The 17671-nt window shown below is 46.8% G+C and overlaps 5 protein-coding genes across 5 annotated transcripts; 3 read left to right on the forward strand and 2 right to left on the reverse strand.

Annotated features, from left to right (window-relative positions):
- Window positions 1-244: 244 nt before the first annotated feature.
- Window positions 245-1143, forward strand: BDV37DRAFT_279530 (uncharacterized protein; the record flags this gene model as incomplete). The annotated part of the gene is made up of 4 exons (XM_032086350.1): window positions 245-458; window positions 507-639; window positions 676-898; window positions 964-1143. The coding sequence occupies 4 exons, from the start codon at window positions 245-247 to the stop codon at window positions 1141-1143; spliced, it is 750 nt and encodes a 249-aa protein (XP_031945060.1).
- Window positions 1144-2630: 1487 nt separating this feature from the next.
- On the forward strand, window positions 2631-5364 carry BDV37DRAFT_297379 (carbohydrate-binding module family 18 protein; the record flags this gene model as incomplete). Its single annotated transcript, XM_032090315.1, has 15 exons — window positions 2631-2791; window positions 2864-2955; window positions 3009-3195; window positions 3260-3316; window positions 3368-3384; window positions 3445-3497; window positions 3561-3958; window positions 4039-4164; window positions 4231-4304; window positions 4365-4441; window positions 4493-4515; window positions 4570-4609; window positions 4662-4798; window positions 4856-5017; window positions 5118-5364. The coding sequence occupies 15 exons, from the start codon at window positions 2631-2633 to the stop codon at window positions 5362-5364; spliced, it is 1851 nt and encodes a 616-aa protein (XP_031945061.1).
- Window positions 5365-5563: 199 nt separating this feature from the next.
- BDV37DRAFT_279532 (uncharacterized protein) lies at window positions 5564-6979 on the reverse strand (the record flags this gene model as incomplete). Its single annotated transcript, XM_032086351.1, has 2 exons — window positions 5564-6539; window positions 6591-6979. The coding sequence occupies 2 exons, from the start codon at window positions 6977-6979 to the stop codon at window positions 5564-5566; spliced, it is 1365 nt and encodes a 454-aa protein (XP_031945062.1).
- A 333-nt stretch (window positions 6980-7312) lies between these two features.
- Window positions 7313-8431, forward strand: BDV37DRAFT_268895 (kinase-like domain-containing protein; the record flags this gene model as incomplete). Its single annotated transcript, XM_032084256.1, has 3 exons — window positions 7313-7431; window positions 7645-7908; window positions 7990-8431. The coding sequence occupies 3 exons, from the start codon at window positions 7313-7315 to the stop codon at window positions 8429-8431; spliced, it is 825 nt and encodes a 274-aa protein (XP_031945063.1).
- Window positions 8432-13215: 4784 nt separating this feature from the next.
- Window positions 13216-14801, reverse strand: chi3 (putative class III chitinase; the record flags this gene model as incomplete). The annotated part of the gene is made up of 4 exons (XM_032084257.1): window positions 13216-14257; window positions 14313-14440; window positions 14573-14574; window positions 14693-14801. 4 exons carry the CDS (start codon window positions 14799-14801, stop codon window positions 13216-13218), a joined length of 1281 nt encoding a protein of 426 aa, XP_031945064.1.
- Between the last annotated feature and the right edge of the window lie 2870 nt (window positions 14802-17671).

Consider the following 17671-nt stretch of genomic DNA (forward strand, 5'->3'; position numbering starts at 1 on the left):
ATCTTGACATTCCCCCATTCATGCAGTATCTACGCCATTAAGAGGGAAGGGAGCTCATCAATACTACTAGTCGTGGGTTCTACGATATACTCGAATAGGACTCTTCTTCCTTGAAAGCGCCTTCCCGGAGTACTCCTCTTGAGCACGAGTTACTCTGTCTTGTGGGCTTCACGCAACTATTCTCACCTGCTTCTTTTGACTGTAGGTCAACACGACCACATACATATACTATCATATCATCGCCATGCCCCAAGTGCAACGCGCAAAAACGCAAGCTGTTACGGATAATGACATTGCCATACACAGTGACAAAAGGTCCACGGTTGTGGTAACAACCACGCTGAATACAGCTTCAGAGTCCGAGATGAAGGCTCGCTTCAAAAGAGCCCTGGCTGAGTGCCCTGAAACGGATGATCTGTATTCTGACACGGTGCACGATGACATGCGGATTGGAAACAGTATGGGTCTAGGGATCGCCTGTGATATCCGCAGTTAACATATGTTAGAGTCGAAAATCGCTGAAATGGAATCGGCTATGGCCGAGCACGAGCGAGAGAGCGACACCACCCTTCGAAAACACCAAGAGTGGCTTTATGATCTCCACAACGCGGTCAATCGGCTCGGACAACAGAACCATACGTGATATGCTGTTGGCTACTCACAAAACAGGACCAGATTCATTTCAGCATTCCGGGGGAACATTTTTAAGACCGCGTCCAGCGAAGACAGGGTTCTTATCGGCCAAGGAAATATAGCAGCCCACGATGGGAACATTCAAGCTGATGCTGCATACGACGGTGATCTTCTACGTCAGATCTGGCCAGCTCATCTTTTGGGCCACCCCTGCGAACATGAACGCTTGATGGGCACCAAGTGTGATCAGCTGTTTATCTGCAAGGTAAGCTCCTCGTAATTTGGTGTGAGGGCTTAAAATAAGGAACAGTGCTAATCACGGAATCATAGTATGTCAGGAACTATACCTGTCAAGGGCCCACGTGTCGTTATCTCCATGGGATTCCAACTTGCATTGATCTACTTCCTGGTTATGAATGCGACGGTTGCGACCGAGCCCATGATTACCCGGATACCAGAGTGGTTGATATGGAAGATATGAATACCCACATAACAGGTGTTGACAACTAGAACTGGTGACATATCCAGAAATATCTCGTATACTTGCTGTTCTACCGGCTGCGCTTTCAGTATCAGGCTGAGAAACCTGGCAGATCGAGGTGGAACCGCCGTAGTAGCTGTCGTTTATGTCGTCAACTTCACAGGTCGTCACATTCTAGTTGTACTTACTAGCCATATCAATGCATCAGCGGAGATATTGGAGTTGGCATCGGGTCGGGTTTGGGTTCAAGATCCATGACCTGACCAACTCTTAACGAGGGCACGGTCAAATACGACGGGTCACTATCGGCAAGACAATATACTTGAGACATTCATAGTGTCATACTGTGAAGTTCAAAGACACAATGCAACTGCTGCAGCGCTTTTACTTTTTGCTCTTTTGCTTTGATAACTTAAGAAGTTGGGATGAGCTGACTGAACGTGGTCGGAACTGCTTAAATATGATACGAACCTCAAGCAATGTGATATTGGTAGCTCACATCTAGAACACTACACGTGGGTAGAAAATAAGAAGTAACACAGGTTGTGTACACTAGCTGCTCTGTATACTACTGCAAGCTCCTGATATATCTATCTTTATCCTGTTTGCGCGACCTCAAGAACCTCGACCTTAATCCTCAAAAAATACGCGTAAGGGAAGGGTGAGGTCCTTGCCAAACTTCCATCAACAGAAATTATTGGTACCTAACTAATAGCTTCTAATTCGTATTTTAAGTAACTGATATAAATTAGCACTGACCTAGTACAGGATAGGGTTTGTTGGCTAAATAATAAGAGTCACGATACAAAATGGAGTTCGCTAATATCGAGAGGTATCCGTATTTGTTGCTAACTCAGTGAAATATCCATCACGTGCATCCACCAGAAGTAGCTGTTAGTGGTGATGTCGGGAAAGATCCTGATGCCTCTGGAAATGACGTTTCCGTCTTTGTATCATGGTGCTGTCCGGCTTTGCGGCATTCGTCTCAACCGGAGAGGCATTTTCAAATGACCGCCGCCGGTAGGGCTGATTTACCTGGTTTTCGGCAATGTTGCCCACCAATACAGAAGTTGCTATAGGATCCTGAGGAGCAGAATATATCTTGACCAGGTCAGCGGCCTTTTCGGCCTCGTAGATTGCTGATACAGGTAGCTCATTTTCCAAGGAAACTAGACAATTAAAAAATGTAACATTGGGTCAAACTGGCATCAATAGAGCGTTAAAGGTGGTACGATGAGCGTATAAGCGCTGCAATCAAGAGGTCCACTCTTAGGAGTTGGAGTATTGAATTGGGAAACCAGCTCCAGTAAGGGTTAATATCTATGTAAAAGTTACGTAAATCTCATTTCGAGTCAAGATTGCACAGGAGAAAAGCTTCTATTATACGTTACATTTGGCACCCCTTTTTGTGGTCTTCACCATGGCTTTCATACCTGTCGTTGAGTATATGTTGGCAATCATCCCACTTCGGAGAGTTCCCCAAGCGTCATAGACATAACGGAGTCTCCCTTCAACCATGGTATATGGTACGAAAGTGGCCGAGGTCATGGGGCCTTGGTTTTGGGTTTGCCTCGGCTTGTTAAAGCTAGTACAAGGCTCTTTCAATGTTTACGCGGGGCTAGAAAGTCAAGTCGTCCAACTAGCATTCGGGCTCTCAGATCAGTGTTTGCAGTCATTGTGAGTTATTGTGGCCCACAGTTGCTACTCATGTTAGTCGGTGTTTGCGAGTTGCAGCTCACTCTCTGCAAGAAACTCTACGGTCCTTTGCGATGTCAAAACCGGGAGTAAGGCTGCATCTGGTCCCGACAAATACTGCAAGTATTCCTTCATCCCGAACACAAGTTCTGAGGGACTTGTTACCAGTTCTTCGGCTCTCTTGCTAATTGGTAAATAGATTGGGCAGCCAAAAATGTCACCACGCTATGTACACAGGAGTGTGCGGCCTCCCTCTCCTCCTGGCTAACATCCGTGGAGAAAGACTGCGAAGGAGAGACTGTGTACGCCGCAGACTTTAAGGTGCTGGCGAAGATTGTGCCGACGGCATGGAAGGAAGGGCATGACTTGGTGTGTTTGCGAGACACGTAAGTGAAGCAACATACAAGCACCCTTGTGAAGACACACCGCTAATGTACTGCTAAAATCCAGTGCGTCCAACTTCTGCTTTCTCGAGTCGCAAGATTGGGAGGGCAGTGACTATATTAGGTATCGCTGACCAAGCCCCTACAAGTGGCTTCTATGACTAAACACTGGTAGATGGGATCCAGACACATGTTATCATGATAACTAGAATGACAACCCCCCCGAGTGTTTGGATCCAAATTTCTCCACAGTTCAAATGTCGTCAGCCATGATGGATGTGACAAATTTGTATGAGGAACAACTTGTAGGACCATATGCTTGATAAATGAGAGAATATCCTGCTAATATTTCCCGATGGAGCATATAGTTATGCAGTGACTGCTTTATCAAGATGTGGAGACAGCGCTTGATGTCTGCTCTTCTTCCATCAAGTGAGTACACAGAGTATTTGTTACAGCAATATTCTTCCATGCAGAAGCATTGCTCCACGAACCTGCCTGTCACTACCTACAAGACTACCTTACTCGTATCGCCCAGTGCGACCCCAGTTACTACCACTGCAACCGTTAAGCCAACATCAAGTTGTGCGGGCCAGTTAATTCAACCGGTTGACCCACCTTTGGGTTGCTGGGATCTCTCTGATAAGTATAATGTGAGCACTGGAGCAGTGGTCCACGCCACCCAACATGATGAATGTCATTTCACCGAACCCTTATGCCTGCCTAAACCCTGTGAGCTTGACACCATTTGGGATAAGACGTCTTGGTAAGCTAAAAGTCACAAGTGTTCTTTTGAAACTCTTCTTCCGAACACTAAGTGGACTACCTATTCTAATGGCTCTCCAGTGAAGATTTAGCGGCCGCTCATTCTACGAAAGAAAACCCCGTCACGCTAACACAGCTCCTGGCCTGGAACCCTACTATTCTTGGTGACTGTGGGTTCCTCACCAATGCTCAGAGAGTTTGTAAAGGGTGTGTAAATATTGAAATAGACTGGTATTTTGTAACTTAAGTTCTCGACTGATTTTCCCAAACTAGGCCACCAGCAGGATATTTCAAGCCCTCGGGCGTCATATATTCTCCAACCACTGCGGGCTCCTATTTTAGCACCGGCATTGGGAAAATCCTGTTTTCTTCGATAGAAGTATTTTTTGATTAACTGTTCATTCTAGCAACGCCAGCAGAACCTACCCGGGCCGGTACCATCACTGAGTGTGGCCGGTACTACAAGGTTGTCGCTGGTGATGAAGTAAGTCTTCATTTACCCTTGTCCAAGTTCACCTCCTAATCATGGCAATAGTGTAACACAATAGCTCTTCGCTTGTAAGAACTTCCAGCATATCTGACCTTTATCCCTATAACTAATCGTGTGATCAGTGGCCTAACCCAGTTAGATCTGCAGTCCATGAATAACTACGTGAGTGATGCAAAAAAACTACATTACCATGACTAAGAACTTGACGACACAGCTTTGGGACAATTGTACCAACCTTTGGCTAAACTACGATATCTGCGTCGCACCCGTGACAAATACCGGAATATCTCAAGATGGCACATGTGGACCAGCACATCAAAATTCTATCTGCGAAGGGAGTAAATTCGGAAAGTACGTTACCCAACCCGCTCATGATCACAAGCGCAGAGCTCAATCAAATTTCTTTAGGTGCTGCTCAATAGGCGGTTACTGCGGCAGTACTCCAGAGTATTGTAGCCCTGGCAACTGCGTGTCGGGGGCCTGTGATGAGGGGGGTGATACTGCCACTAAAGATGGCACTTGTGGTCCAGACTGGGGTTATACCACTTGTACCAATCCAAGATTTGGCTCGTACGATTTGTTCCCACTTTCTTTTTTCCCTTTGCGTTGTAGACTCTATAGTATCAATGTGTCCCATGTCATAAACCGAATCGCTAATACGCTTAACCAGATGCTGTTCGATATATGGATACTGCGGTGGCGGACCAGACTTCTGCGGGCCCGGTAAATGCTACTCCGGAAAATTTGACGACGACATCTGTGGTCCGAGTGTGAATGGGGAGTGTGGACCTAGCTTTTCTGGGAATAAGACATGTACAGGGACACAGTTCGGAAAATGTTGCTCAGTTTCAGGATACTGTGGCAACACAGAGGAATATTGCGGCAAAGGCCACTGTTATTCCGGTGCCTGTACTTAAAGCAGAATACCGTCATGGGTAAAGTGGCAAATATTGTAAGTGCTGGATAGCGTTATCTACTATCGTTTACTTAATCTACGCCTTTTTATTCGGTTTTATATCAAATATAAGTTCCGACTATGAGCTACCGCAAATAGTATTTCTCCATATATTGTCCCCATTTTCTTACTACTACCAACAAGACAATTATTATCAACCTTTACCAGCTCGGTGGTACCCAGTACTTCTCCCAGTGATCCTCAGTATCGGCGTCCTGGAACCTTTCGATTCCACCGACTACACCATCCTCACCAACCTCCCAGTGACAGTTTTCAACGTTTGATGCCCAATTCTGTAGTACCTTGTGTAGTTGTACATGCCGCAGATCCACGAAGCCATTATATCCAGACTGGTAAAGATCATCATGCATACCTTTCGGTTTCGGTACAGTATCACACGCATCCACGCCCATCTGCTGGTTGTCGCTTGTGCATGCCCAGCCATACTGGCCAATATTAAAAGGCAGAAGTAGGTAGCAGCCATTAGAAAACTCGCGATTAGAGGGATACTGAATCGATGACATATACAATCCTGCTGGGGTAGTTGGAATCATTGGTGATTCTGGGAGAAGAGGAATACCGCGCTTTGTGGTTTGGGCTCCATCCGTGTAAAATAATAGTAACGGGGATTCGAGAGGGTAGTCCTGGTCCTTTGACAAGTTGGAAGGGAGGAACGGTTGTTTACCAAATTCAGCAGGGCTGGGCAACCGGATTCCAGGCGCAAGATAATGGAAGGGAATTTGCACGGTTGAGATTCCTTTCAAAAACTCGAAAATGAATGTATTAGAAGGGATATGGGCCGCAGCCGCCTCGAAGTCAGACCATGTGTTCGACGAGAGCGAGGGGTGGATAGGTAATCTGGATTTTATGGCTGCCACAAGCCCCTGCATTGCGGATACGGCCTTTTCGACATCTGCTTGGGTGTATGGTCGCATAATCCATGGGGATATAGGGTCTGGTGGCCCTTCCCAGGTTTGCGCGATACGGTCAGTTGTGGATACCTTCCCTTCCCGTATCATATCGAGATAGGCGGAAAGGATGATCTCTAAAGGCTTAAATCCCCATCCGTATGTACACATCCCGTATAAATCATCGGTGTGGCCTATGAATGCTGCTAATGATCGTTCTTGATCGTATCTATCATTAGTCAGCTACAGTTGGCTTTCAACAGGACATGATGGATCCTACACAATCCCCACCTCATCTCCAGAGCTGTAACTGCTATGCTGGTACAGCCAGACGAACCGATGAGGGTAGTTGACTTCAACCCATGTCGTGAACAGCAAACGTGGGTGAGCCAGGTCGTCAAGCCAGTAAAAGAATGAGATATTATCGCGCGTATCTGTTCGAAATATGTAGGCTAGTTTCAGGAAAGCAACCAGATCTGGGTTCAGGTGTTTTATGACTTCCTCTGTTGGCGTATGGTGCTCCCACCATGTTACTCCTGGTGTTGGGCTACAGTTTTGTCCCATGCCATTCCGTCCTATCCGGTAGATTTTATTATGCAGCGCAGCACAACGATCAACGTCGAGGTTTCTAGCCAGGTTGTATGGAGTAACCCAGTGTGCTGCCGACATTTGGTTTGTAGAGAGCGCAACAGAAATGGTCAAGATGGAGGTTTACGGAGGGGCAAGTGGGCTGATTCACACTTATCCATAGTATTAAGTAGAGCTTAGGTACCGCTAACGTCTGTCACCGCCCAACGCCCGCCACCACCTTGTAGTATTCTGCTGAATAGTAATACTAGTGGTTGTAATTGACACCTTTTGAAATCACATGACTGGACGCCTTCTCACTGTGACTTGGTTGTAACCCATCATCTACAATTAATCTTTAAGATCGAAAGAGACCCCAGGCTGAATTCAACAATACTGCTTTCATGGCTATTCCTGCTATCACTCGTCTCCATTATGTCCTACAGGAAGACTGACGGTTTAGTCATGTTTTCATTAGGCCCTTTTCTTCAACCATTATGGTCCACATTCTACTTTCTCGTTTCCCCGATACTTACCAGCCTCGTTGCGCCAGTGTGAGCTCCGCACACCAACAAACTTGCAGGGACGATATTGGGCACTCCGGTCATGCTGTTAGACCCAGAACAGAAACAGTTAGTCCCGCATAACTCAAAATGGTCAAATATCTCACCATTTGTAGGGCACAGTTACACCATTAGCACTAGAAAGAAGTCCTACCCAAAAGCAATATCCTCATGATGTAACATACATATGCGTCCCTGATCAAGCCATGGCCCTACACACACCTCGGAGGAGTTATATGTCACCAAGGGCAAAATTCTGGCCTTGGGGGGGGGGACTGGTATCATTCAACGCTTATCGTCCAATGCTGTCATGCAAACGCCAATTCCAAATCCATTTTGTAAAGCGGAAGAGGAGGATCACCGCCGAAATATGCGTCTTGAGGCAAAGGTTTATACGACAATTGGGGAACACCTACATGTGCCTAAGTTAATTCACTGGGACGCAGAAAATTGCTGTCTGACGATGGAGTACCTGGAGAATGGAAGTCTCAAGGGATAAATCCGAAAGAATCATCATGATATAACACTTCAACATCAACTCCGATGGAGTATACAGGCCACCAAAGCGCTAATTCTGCTTCATAGCTTTCAAGTTGCACACTGCGATCTCTCACCAAGGAACATCCTTCTCGACTCACATCTTAATATCAAGATTGCTGATTTTGGTGGTGCTTCTCTGTGTGGTACGGAACCATCGGCCACCTCGGCAACACGGTTTCGACACCCTGGTTATGACTGGGATTCTCCCCCGCTATTTGGGGATGATATATTCAGTCTAGGGTCTTTAATCTATCTTATTATGACCGGCTCCTATCCATATGAAGATGTCATTAGCGATGAGGTTGAGAAACTCTTTGAGGCTCATCAATTTCCTGATGTGTCTTCCTTGGTTTGTGGAACTATTATTCTGCAATGTTGGCATCGACAGGTCGACTCGGCTCAAGCTATATATACCGATCTCACAGCGATTGAAACAGAACATTCAGCATGACTTCATTCTGTCGACGTTCCATATTCCGCCATTTGGGTCAAGGTTGAATCGGCAGGTCACCTAGTGTAGTATATCTCTCCATCATCGATTATCGTACTCTGCCAAGTCCTCGTGCCTATGGTTTACCCGGAAGGGCACGATAATTATTCCCAGTAGATTTATTTTATCTGACACGCTGCTGTTCCCTATGGGGCGACAAAGAGATAGGCAACGGCTTGATGTGACCAACTCCCCTTGGGAGACTGAGGTCTACCAACACTGATACTCTCAGCGAAAGACTCGAAATCGCTCTCAAGGACATGCGCAGAAATATCCAACTTCTCTAAGGGGAAAGAATGTATTCTACTACTCATACTTACCACTTCCACACCGACGGTCTGTCAAAAATAAGCAACCAAATCATGGAGATCTACTTTCCCTACGCTATCGCCACGCTGTACGCTCCTACAGCAATTCCAAGTAATCTGCTAGCGAAACCTCTGAAGACGCCTTGAAATTCGCTGTAACGACAGCAAAATGGGATAAAGTCATCCTGAAGTTAAACTTCACCCCCAAACAAGGACTCTTGTAGGAGCTTTACCTTCTGCCATCTACGATGATACAATAGGTCCATGTTCATCACATGGAAAGTCATATCAATTGACAGCTGGCTTCATATGACGAATGAATAACACTACTTTACTATCGTAGATTAGGACGGCAAACGTGTGCTTTTGCCAGGATTTTAGTTTCCTCACTCTCCAGATGATGTGTAAGTACAAAGCTTCCCTTTGCCACACTTGGTTCCAAACCCGTTGCCTCTTGCCACGACACATCTATGCGCACAACATCCCAAAAATGTCAATATGTAAGACGAAGCTCTTCGAGGTGTGGTGAGTCCGAAGTAAAATAACCAGAAGCGTAGCTAGACCCTTTTAACGAGCATATAAATGCGTCGAATTGCTCCTTAAATATTCATGTTGTTTTCAATCTCGTCGAGACAATTTTGTCCCATGTTTCTCCAGTACAAGAATGGTCGGCGTATACTCTTAGCATACAGTACATCAGCCGTCCAATCACAGGAAATAGAATAACAAAGATGAGAAACAAAGAAGATGATAGCACATAGGCCATATATTGGGGTTTGCGACTTGCTGATTATCCCAGCAAGAGAAGGAAGAACTCCGTAAAGCTGTTTGAAGACATCATACTCGTTGTGGGGAGGACATCGTGTGGCATACTCAGCCACAAAGCCCGTATTGTATAACTTAGCAGGCACACAGAGGCCGAACTTCGCGTGGCAGGCTCTGCAGCCGATGGGGTAGTGGCGGAGGATGGCTGGAGATGGACAGGAGAGGTGGGATGCTCAGGAGGCGTATGAGTCTACCAATGGTTAGCCAGCTGTCTCAATATTTCATGGAATCACTGAACGATCGCCTTCTTACTGAGGTTTCCTGGGCCAGATTACTGTCAGGCACGTGTGTTTGCTTGACTCCCTTTGACTTGGCCGTATCAATGCGTTCAAAGGCCAGGTCTTAGTTAGTTAGCTGACAAATCGCGTTTTCAACCGAATTAATGGAAGTAGAATAGCCAAGAGACGTCTTGAGAAAGAATAGTACAACGGCGAGCTTTATGTAAAACTATATAACATACCCGGATAGTGTACTTCACGTTGAAGTCTGGTGTGGTGCAGCACCAGCTTTGTCTGAAAGCACTGTGAGGTAGAACTTGACTTCACCCAAGAATGATTCTGCGTGGTCCTTGGTATAGTCTTGCACATCAGACCTAGAAAACTGTAATAAATAAAGGTTACTATAATTAGCTGTAAGATAGATGTAGAACACTTACAGTTGTTTCTTTCTGACCCAAGCCCGAGCTGTTGTCTCCGTTCTTTATTACGTATTCTGCGGAGACATCTAGACGGGCCTCATTCTCAGCATCTTCACGTCAGATAAATGCGTGAGCGACGGTCAGAAAGTTGTTGAAAGCTGGTTTGTCCCAATCCTTATCGGCCAGGAGATACTTGAGTGAATTAGCCAACCCGTATAATCCAAAAAGAATAAATTAGACTTCTGATAGCTCGACTTGCCTTATAGGTGACCACGAATGATCTATGGAGAGGATAGACAGGTTCCAAGGCAGGGGGCTCGATGACTGCGTGTTGAGCCTGGGTGCTCTTTGATCTTGAACAGATGGGATAATGAGAGATCAGATAGAGGAGATGGTAGAGGATAGGTGCTAGTAGTGAGGGTGGATGGTAGAAAGGAGGAAAGAGATCTAGGGTGGGTTCAGGAAGGAGAGAGAAGTGAAAGTAATCGAAACCGCAGTTTTAATCTTGATTCACGTGGTAATTCACTTTGTGTTGCCCTCCTGACTTCACTTTTTCCGCTTTCTCTCCCATCATTCACCTTCTTTTACCTCACCTGAGGGAGATAGACGGGGCTGCCTTGGCAGATACATCGCGGGTATGCTCTAGAGATAAAAAAAAAGACATGAGATGTGGCCATCGTGGTAGTAAGTATGTACATCGAGCCTACCGCCCTAGGTAGCTGACATTATTCTTACTGCCCCCGGCTTAACCTGTACTATGTATGAAGCATATTTTACCCTTATCGCGCTTGACTCTCGCAATGTAAAAGGTCCAAGCAAGAGCCATTTGCACAGTTAAGAACGCCCAGGCGCAATATATCCAGGATGGTTGATCGAAATCTTGGGAGGGCCGGCTAGGAATCCCCTGAAGTGGAGACTGAGGTACTAGACTGACTCAAGGTCAGAGAGATAGAGAATTGTGGATGATAGTCTCCCTTCGTGCCGTTACTATAGCCCCTTCATAAGCCACTCGTCATATAAGAGTTCCAACGCCGTCGGCCGGTCTCTGGGGTTCCACTGCAACGCCATGCGGAGCCACCGCAAAAACCCTTCCTTGTCTTCCCCTTCAACCTTCTCGGCGAGGCTCTCGAGAGTAATTTTTGGAATCGGAGCGACATCCTTCCAATTGCCCGACTCATCCCAGAAGACTGAACTCAGGGGTCTCTGTTCCCGAAATTCTGGTGGTGGAGGGCCGAGCAGGGCAACCAGCTCTGCCATATGGACGCGATCATCAAATATGCCATCTGAGTTCTTGCCATTGATGAGGGTGCGGGGGCTAACAATGTCCCAGGCCTTCAGAGGTCCGAAGATTAGCATTTTCTAGTCACGCCAAAGGGTGAATAATCCTACGCACCACCATGGCAATACTCTAGATATCCACCGGGTGACCCTAGTTCGATCTCAAAATTACTTCGGGGGCTCTGTACATATTCGGCATGATATCGTCAGAGTGCTCTTTGTCGCCCAGTCGAGCTTCGCCAAAATCAGTGAGAATTGGCAGCCCACCTCTGGGAAAGAAGCCCAAAGACTTATAGATCGTTCGATCTTTGAGCACCTTTCTCGGCGATGGGTCTCGGACTTCAGCTTCTTTAAACCGAGAAAAGTAGCTTGTCTCTGTCTCGGGGAGAAGTAAATTCTTCAGCTGAAGATCTGCGACAGAGTTAAGCCTATTAGATAAGTTCCTCGGGGAACTTGAGTATATTACCAGTATGGATGATATGACACTGCGAATGCAGGAAATCTAAGGCAATAAGTAGCTGTCGGATACCTGGCTTCATAGTATCAAGGGTCATTGCCTGCCCAGGAGACATCTTCACCAGAAGATCTGCGCTCGTTCCGAGAGGGTCGTGAACCAGGCAGACGTGAGAGCCATATGAGCCTTGAATATAGAAATGGTCGAGTAGTTTGCGAATGAAGTTTCTGCCTGGATGCTTTGACTCCTCCAAATTCATGTGCTTGTAGATGTCCAGTTCTCGCTCGTGGTCTGTACTTTGGCCCGTCAAGTAAATTTTCAAAGCAACATAGGTTGGTGTGCTATTTTGTTTTACCATGATATTAGAATTACTATGTCCTGGATCGCGTGAAGCGAGGTATCTGCACCTACACAAGGTCTTTCGCAAGCCAAACTGTTGAGGTTACTCCGTACCCTATCTTGGCCAGAGTTTGATACCGGTCATTGAGGATCTCGCCCTGGTTGACTGGGTAGTATTTCTCAGGCTGGTATGTGGGCAGCGTCTCCTCGTCAAGCTCAATGGACGGGTCAAGCAACTCGAATCCCGAGTTGAGAAACACTCGCGGAGTACATGTCACTCTGTTTTGGGTTATTGTTTGTACCCTTCCAGTACCCCTGTTTATCGCACCGAAAGCTCTGCAGCTCTGCTTCAATCTTGCTTCGGCGGCTTCAGTGGATGTATCTAGTACAGTGCAACACCAAGAATATAGGTGTTCAAGTAATCGAGAGTCAATATCAGCCAACTACCGCTCGGGAGTTCTGGTACTGAGACAGGAAATACCCGGCTTCTTAAGTACTGGACTGTAACCAGTATCCTTTATTATAATTACTGGCAGGATGAAGTCGCCTAGGGGACGCTAAGAAAGTGAACAACAGCTAATTAGGTACAAAGATTAGAAAAGTAAAGTTCGAAGAAGAAAGAAATGGAAGTTATTAAGTGTAGGAATCCTATATTCATCAGGGAGAAGCGCCCTGCTAGAAAGAATATACAAATACCTCGAGGATAAAAGTACCTGTACTAGTTTGGATTAACTACAGACCGTCGTATCATAAATGTCACGCCACAACGGCCGAGACTATTTGAGTTTACAGGAGTGGTTCATAATGCTACCTCATATAAGACATTCAATATTTCCAGAAATTGCTACGAAAATGTACTGCGAGGCTCCAGAAAAGAAGATGTACACACACACAGCATAGCACCTCAAGAACAAGGTGCGACACCCGCCGAACCAGGGAAGTCACAATAAACACCCGAACCACTCTGGGCACAAACAAGGCCAGCAGGACATTGCTGCATCGCCCAGCGCCCATTGTCGCAAATACCAAATTGGCTGCCATTGCAAGAAAACGACCCGCTAGTCGGGCATGTCTGCCCAGCAACCGGACACACCGTCGAGGTGGGTGTAGCGGTTGGCGTGCCCGACGTTGGACTGGTTGTGGTGGACTTCGTGGTGGTGATCAGCGTGGTACTTGTAGATGGGGTCGTGGTCGTCGTCGGGGTAGGTGAGGTCGTTGTCGATGTCGTGGTCGGGCTCGTCGTCGTAGTTGGAGCAGCGCTGCTACCTCCCAAAGCGGACCTGAGCCCTGAAAGAAAGCCGCTGTTGGCGTACACCTGACTCGAATCCCAGATCATGGCGCCTCCAAAACTGCTGAAGTTTTTCACATACTGAATGATCTCGCTAACCCTCGATATCGGCTGGTACCCGGTGCCAGCCGCACCTTGGTTCCCAGGAACACCGAGAAAGACTTTGGCGTTTTTATTCAAAGAGGTTTCACGAGCCCATTTGTCCCAAACATCGAAGTTGAAGTTATTCTGTGTGGAGCTGCCGGGGACAAACGATTGAAGTCCGCAGAAGTTGTTGTAGAACTGAATCCATATCGCGTCGAAGTACACAGCGCCATTGAGCATAGGGCCGTCCGCAGCGTCTGGGTAGGGACACTGGGGTGCAGCGGTGGTGTAGTATTTCTTTGAAGTATCGCTGGCGTAATACGACCGCAACTGGTTCCCAAAGGCCGGCATGTTGTTGACAACGGCCTCGAAGTCGAAGTCGAACCCGTCGACCACCGCATCTCCGAAGGGTCGTTTCGCAGAGGAATTGGAAACCGGTCCAAATGTCTCCCAAATCATCTTGGCACCGGCGACTGCGGCTGCTTCGCTGGAAAAGCCGCCTTCGTTGTAGGTGGCTCCTCCGATTGAAAGGAGGATTGTCCGTCCAAGTGATTGGCATTCTTTGATGTCCTCACTGATCATAGGCTCTGGTTAGCTTGTCTACTAAGTATAGTTTGGTGCGTACCTACGCAATCTGTGGACAGTCTAGAAGCTGAGTTCCTGGAAACGCGGTGCAGTTGTCGCCGGCATTTGCGAAATTGACTTCAGGAACACCACCAACTCCGTTGATCCTAGTGACGAAGGAGAGTTGGTATACCTATTAGTCCTGTTAGTAAATCCTCAACAGGGTCAAGGTCTATTTGATCTGTACATCTGCGTCCGTTGCTGTACACAAAGTGGGTAGAACTGTTAGCGACTGCTGCTTTACGTGGTGCGGAGTCAGGCTTACTCCTGCAATAATATGACAGACGCTGCTGAACGTATGGACCGGTGGCCTGTCCATATGAATTCTGACCTGAGAGATCATGTTAGTTGTTCCACAGCTTCCGTGCTTGCCACGTATACTTACCCCAGTACACGGCAATGTTATTTGGGCTGTTCAGGTTCAACGCGGCCAGCGCGCCTTTGACAGAAGCCAGACCAAGTGTGAAAAGAGCAACAGTCTTTGAAGAAGGCATGGTGGGGTATCATGAAACGTAATGTCGAACTGGCTTGAATGACTTGGAGCTCAGGTTGAGTACCACTCAATACCCGGGAGTGTTGGGCCTTATTATACAGATTTTGACAAAGGTTCTTGGTGTGCAAACGGGTCAGTGTATTATTAAATGCGCACATTGGGTGTCATCTGCGTTTGTCATGGGTGTTCAGGACCGGCCTTCTTGAGTTGTACATACATTCCTTGGCTTCATTCTTCGATCTCAATAGTCCGCTGCATCCGTGAGACGACAATGAATTTCCGAAGAATGTAACCTTCGCATCGTTCTGAGATACGCACACTCGACAGGCCAGGTCGACGACGATGGTGGTTTGCACGCGATACGTTTCAAACGGAATTACAGGGCGGCGCCGCTCTCGTGTGCCCTGCGAAGCGTCAGCGATGGTGTACAAGGTTGCTTGGCTAGTGTATGTGCAAGGCATGACAAACGGCGTTGCATTCGAAAATCAGATAAACCATCGGGATTCAAGTCGCTGGGGGTTGCCATGTTGTCGCGGCTAAGCATTCTTATCCATCAGGTGAGTAGCCCTAAGCGAGTGTCATGCAGGTGATCTGATCACCTCTTCCGGCGGTATGATCGGGAGAACCTTGTCTAAAGTCCACGATATAATACCCAGTGCCCCTGCATGATATTGTGTGTCGGATAAGAAGGGTTTCACAAGAAGGCTACATGGAAGAACGGCCATTCGAGAGCGGGTAAATTAATGCAACACTGCCGGGTAACCACATGCCGGCATGGGAAATGAAGCAAACCCGCTACTCGCTCCAGGGCCTAATGACGGCCCGTCTAGACTTGCATGGCACATTCTTTCTACCCCGCGGCTGGACAAGGGAGATAAATCCTGCCAATGATGTGTCATAACGGTATGGAAAGGGGCTCAGGAACGTCTGCCATCTGGGAGTTAAACTACAATGAAACTGTTTCATCCCTTGTGGCCGTCGCGCTGCTGGTTCTTCTGTCTCATGCACCTTCCACGTGCGATATTCCCTCCTCCACAGCCTGAACAAATTCATTTGTCAGCCCTGTGGCTTTGTGCGAGGATCATGCAATCAGAATCCCTTCCGATCAGCCACCGCTGCAGGTTCCAATCGTTGCGTGGCACCCATGGCTTCGATCTCATTTCCCCTCCACGCTCTGGAATGCGAGGGATCTAAGACACGACCGCCTCCGGCCCTTGTCTCAGAGTACAGTGCTCTTTTGACTCTTATTCGTACTTCATTTAAATAACCTTAAGTAATCGGTAGGCATGTTTATACATGGCTGTCGGCGCCAAGCTTCGTCCAGGGGTTTGCAGACATCCCTACATTATGACTGGTCGCCTGTGGTCCCATTCTTTGTTCTTCATCATTTAGTACCGCCTGTTCAATTTCATCTGGCCACAAAAGACATGATCGCGAGACCCCTTTACGACCCTATCTCAAATACAAGTTGCTTTATCGGGGTTAAGACGTGGCCTTTGTGCTCCGGGACTAGTCATGAGACCCCAGTACGGACACCAACATTGTAGTCTTGTAGATCATGGACAACTATCCGCTTGCCATAAAACTATCCGTACTAGGACTTGTGTTCAATATCTACCTATGAAGTGGACAAGTGTTACTGTCACAGTTACCCCGCTCTGGTCGGAACCAAGAGGCCCTGATCGACATTGCCCTGCGATGGATATCACATCTAGTCTAGACATATATTAACGTTGCTCTTCAGAACAAGGGCCAATGTACCTGGTATCGGTACTCCGTTCGACCGAAAATACTACTTGTCCCTGGTCTAACGATATACTGCAGGATATGCGATAATACAATTTAATACAAATAGATTAGATTCTTCAAGATCATACGGTGCCTAGCGCTTATCGATTACGTGGGACTCTCTTCAAGTATACCGTAGCGTCGGCACTTAACAGGGTACCTGCAGGAATCCAGTACTGATCGGCAGGTCCTGGCGGTTGTAACTATATCCACCTGCAATACTACATGCTAGGGAGTATCGAGTATGATGATTTCAGATGATAGGGTGTTGTAATCAAAGTGACTACTTTTGCCGTCATACACCGTCACGGCAAAGAAATGAAGTAGACTTCGAAATCTAATGAGAATCAGCGCAGTCACTGTTACCACTGAACGAGGTGTACATAGTCAGTGAAACATTGTTTTATTCCAACTAACAGATGAACATCCAGTCACATTGCATGTTTAAGGTGTACAAAGCGTCATCTAGCCAAATGAAAGACATGGTGATAGTTCAGGACCACCCATGCACAGTCAGAGACCGGGACGATGTGTACTTGCTGCATTGCTGACAACAAGAGTAAGGTCCAACGAGAAAGGACTGAGATCTGTTGCGAATATTCTTCTAACATCTTACAACATGATCTATGAAACAACAGCTGAGCGAGCCGGGAACTCCAGTTCATAGACTGAGTCTACTCTAGACCTGACTGGGTGAAAGCTATATGTACAGTATTTCTGCTTTGAACATAGCTCCGGTGCAAGCATGAACTAGTCGCTATTGTTAGCGTTTTAATTGGCTAGGAATATGCGATATATTTGCGTATCAGGGTAGTCTATGGAAGATAACAAGGTATACGCAATGAAATCTCGCAATGCGAGCTTAGTGTGGTATGGTGTACCCTAGTCCGTCGAAAACATATTGTTGAATACAGCACGGCCATAGTGGTAATTAAAATTGGGTCGAGTGTTATTCAAATATATTACTTCTAATCCACCAAGCCAAGTCATAGAAAGCGATGTACTTCATGCTATTGTTAATTCATCAAGTAAGTATACTGCAGGGTTATGACTACAGATGGAATTTAATGATTGACCAGCGTT

This window comes from Aspergillus pseudonomiae (assembly GCF_009193645.1).
Source record: "Aspergillus pseudonomiae strain CBS 119388 unplaced genomic scaffold BDV37scaffold_9, whole genome shotgun sequence".
In the NCBI taxonomy this organism is placed as follows: Eukaryota; Fungi; Ascomycota; class Eurotiomycetes; order Eurotiales; family Aspergillaceae; genus Aspergillus; species Aspergillus pseudonomiae.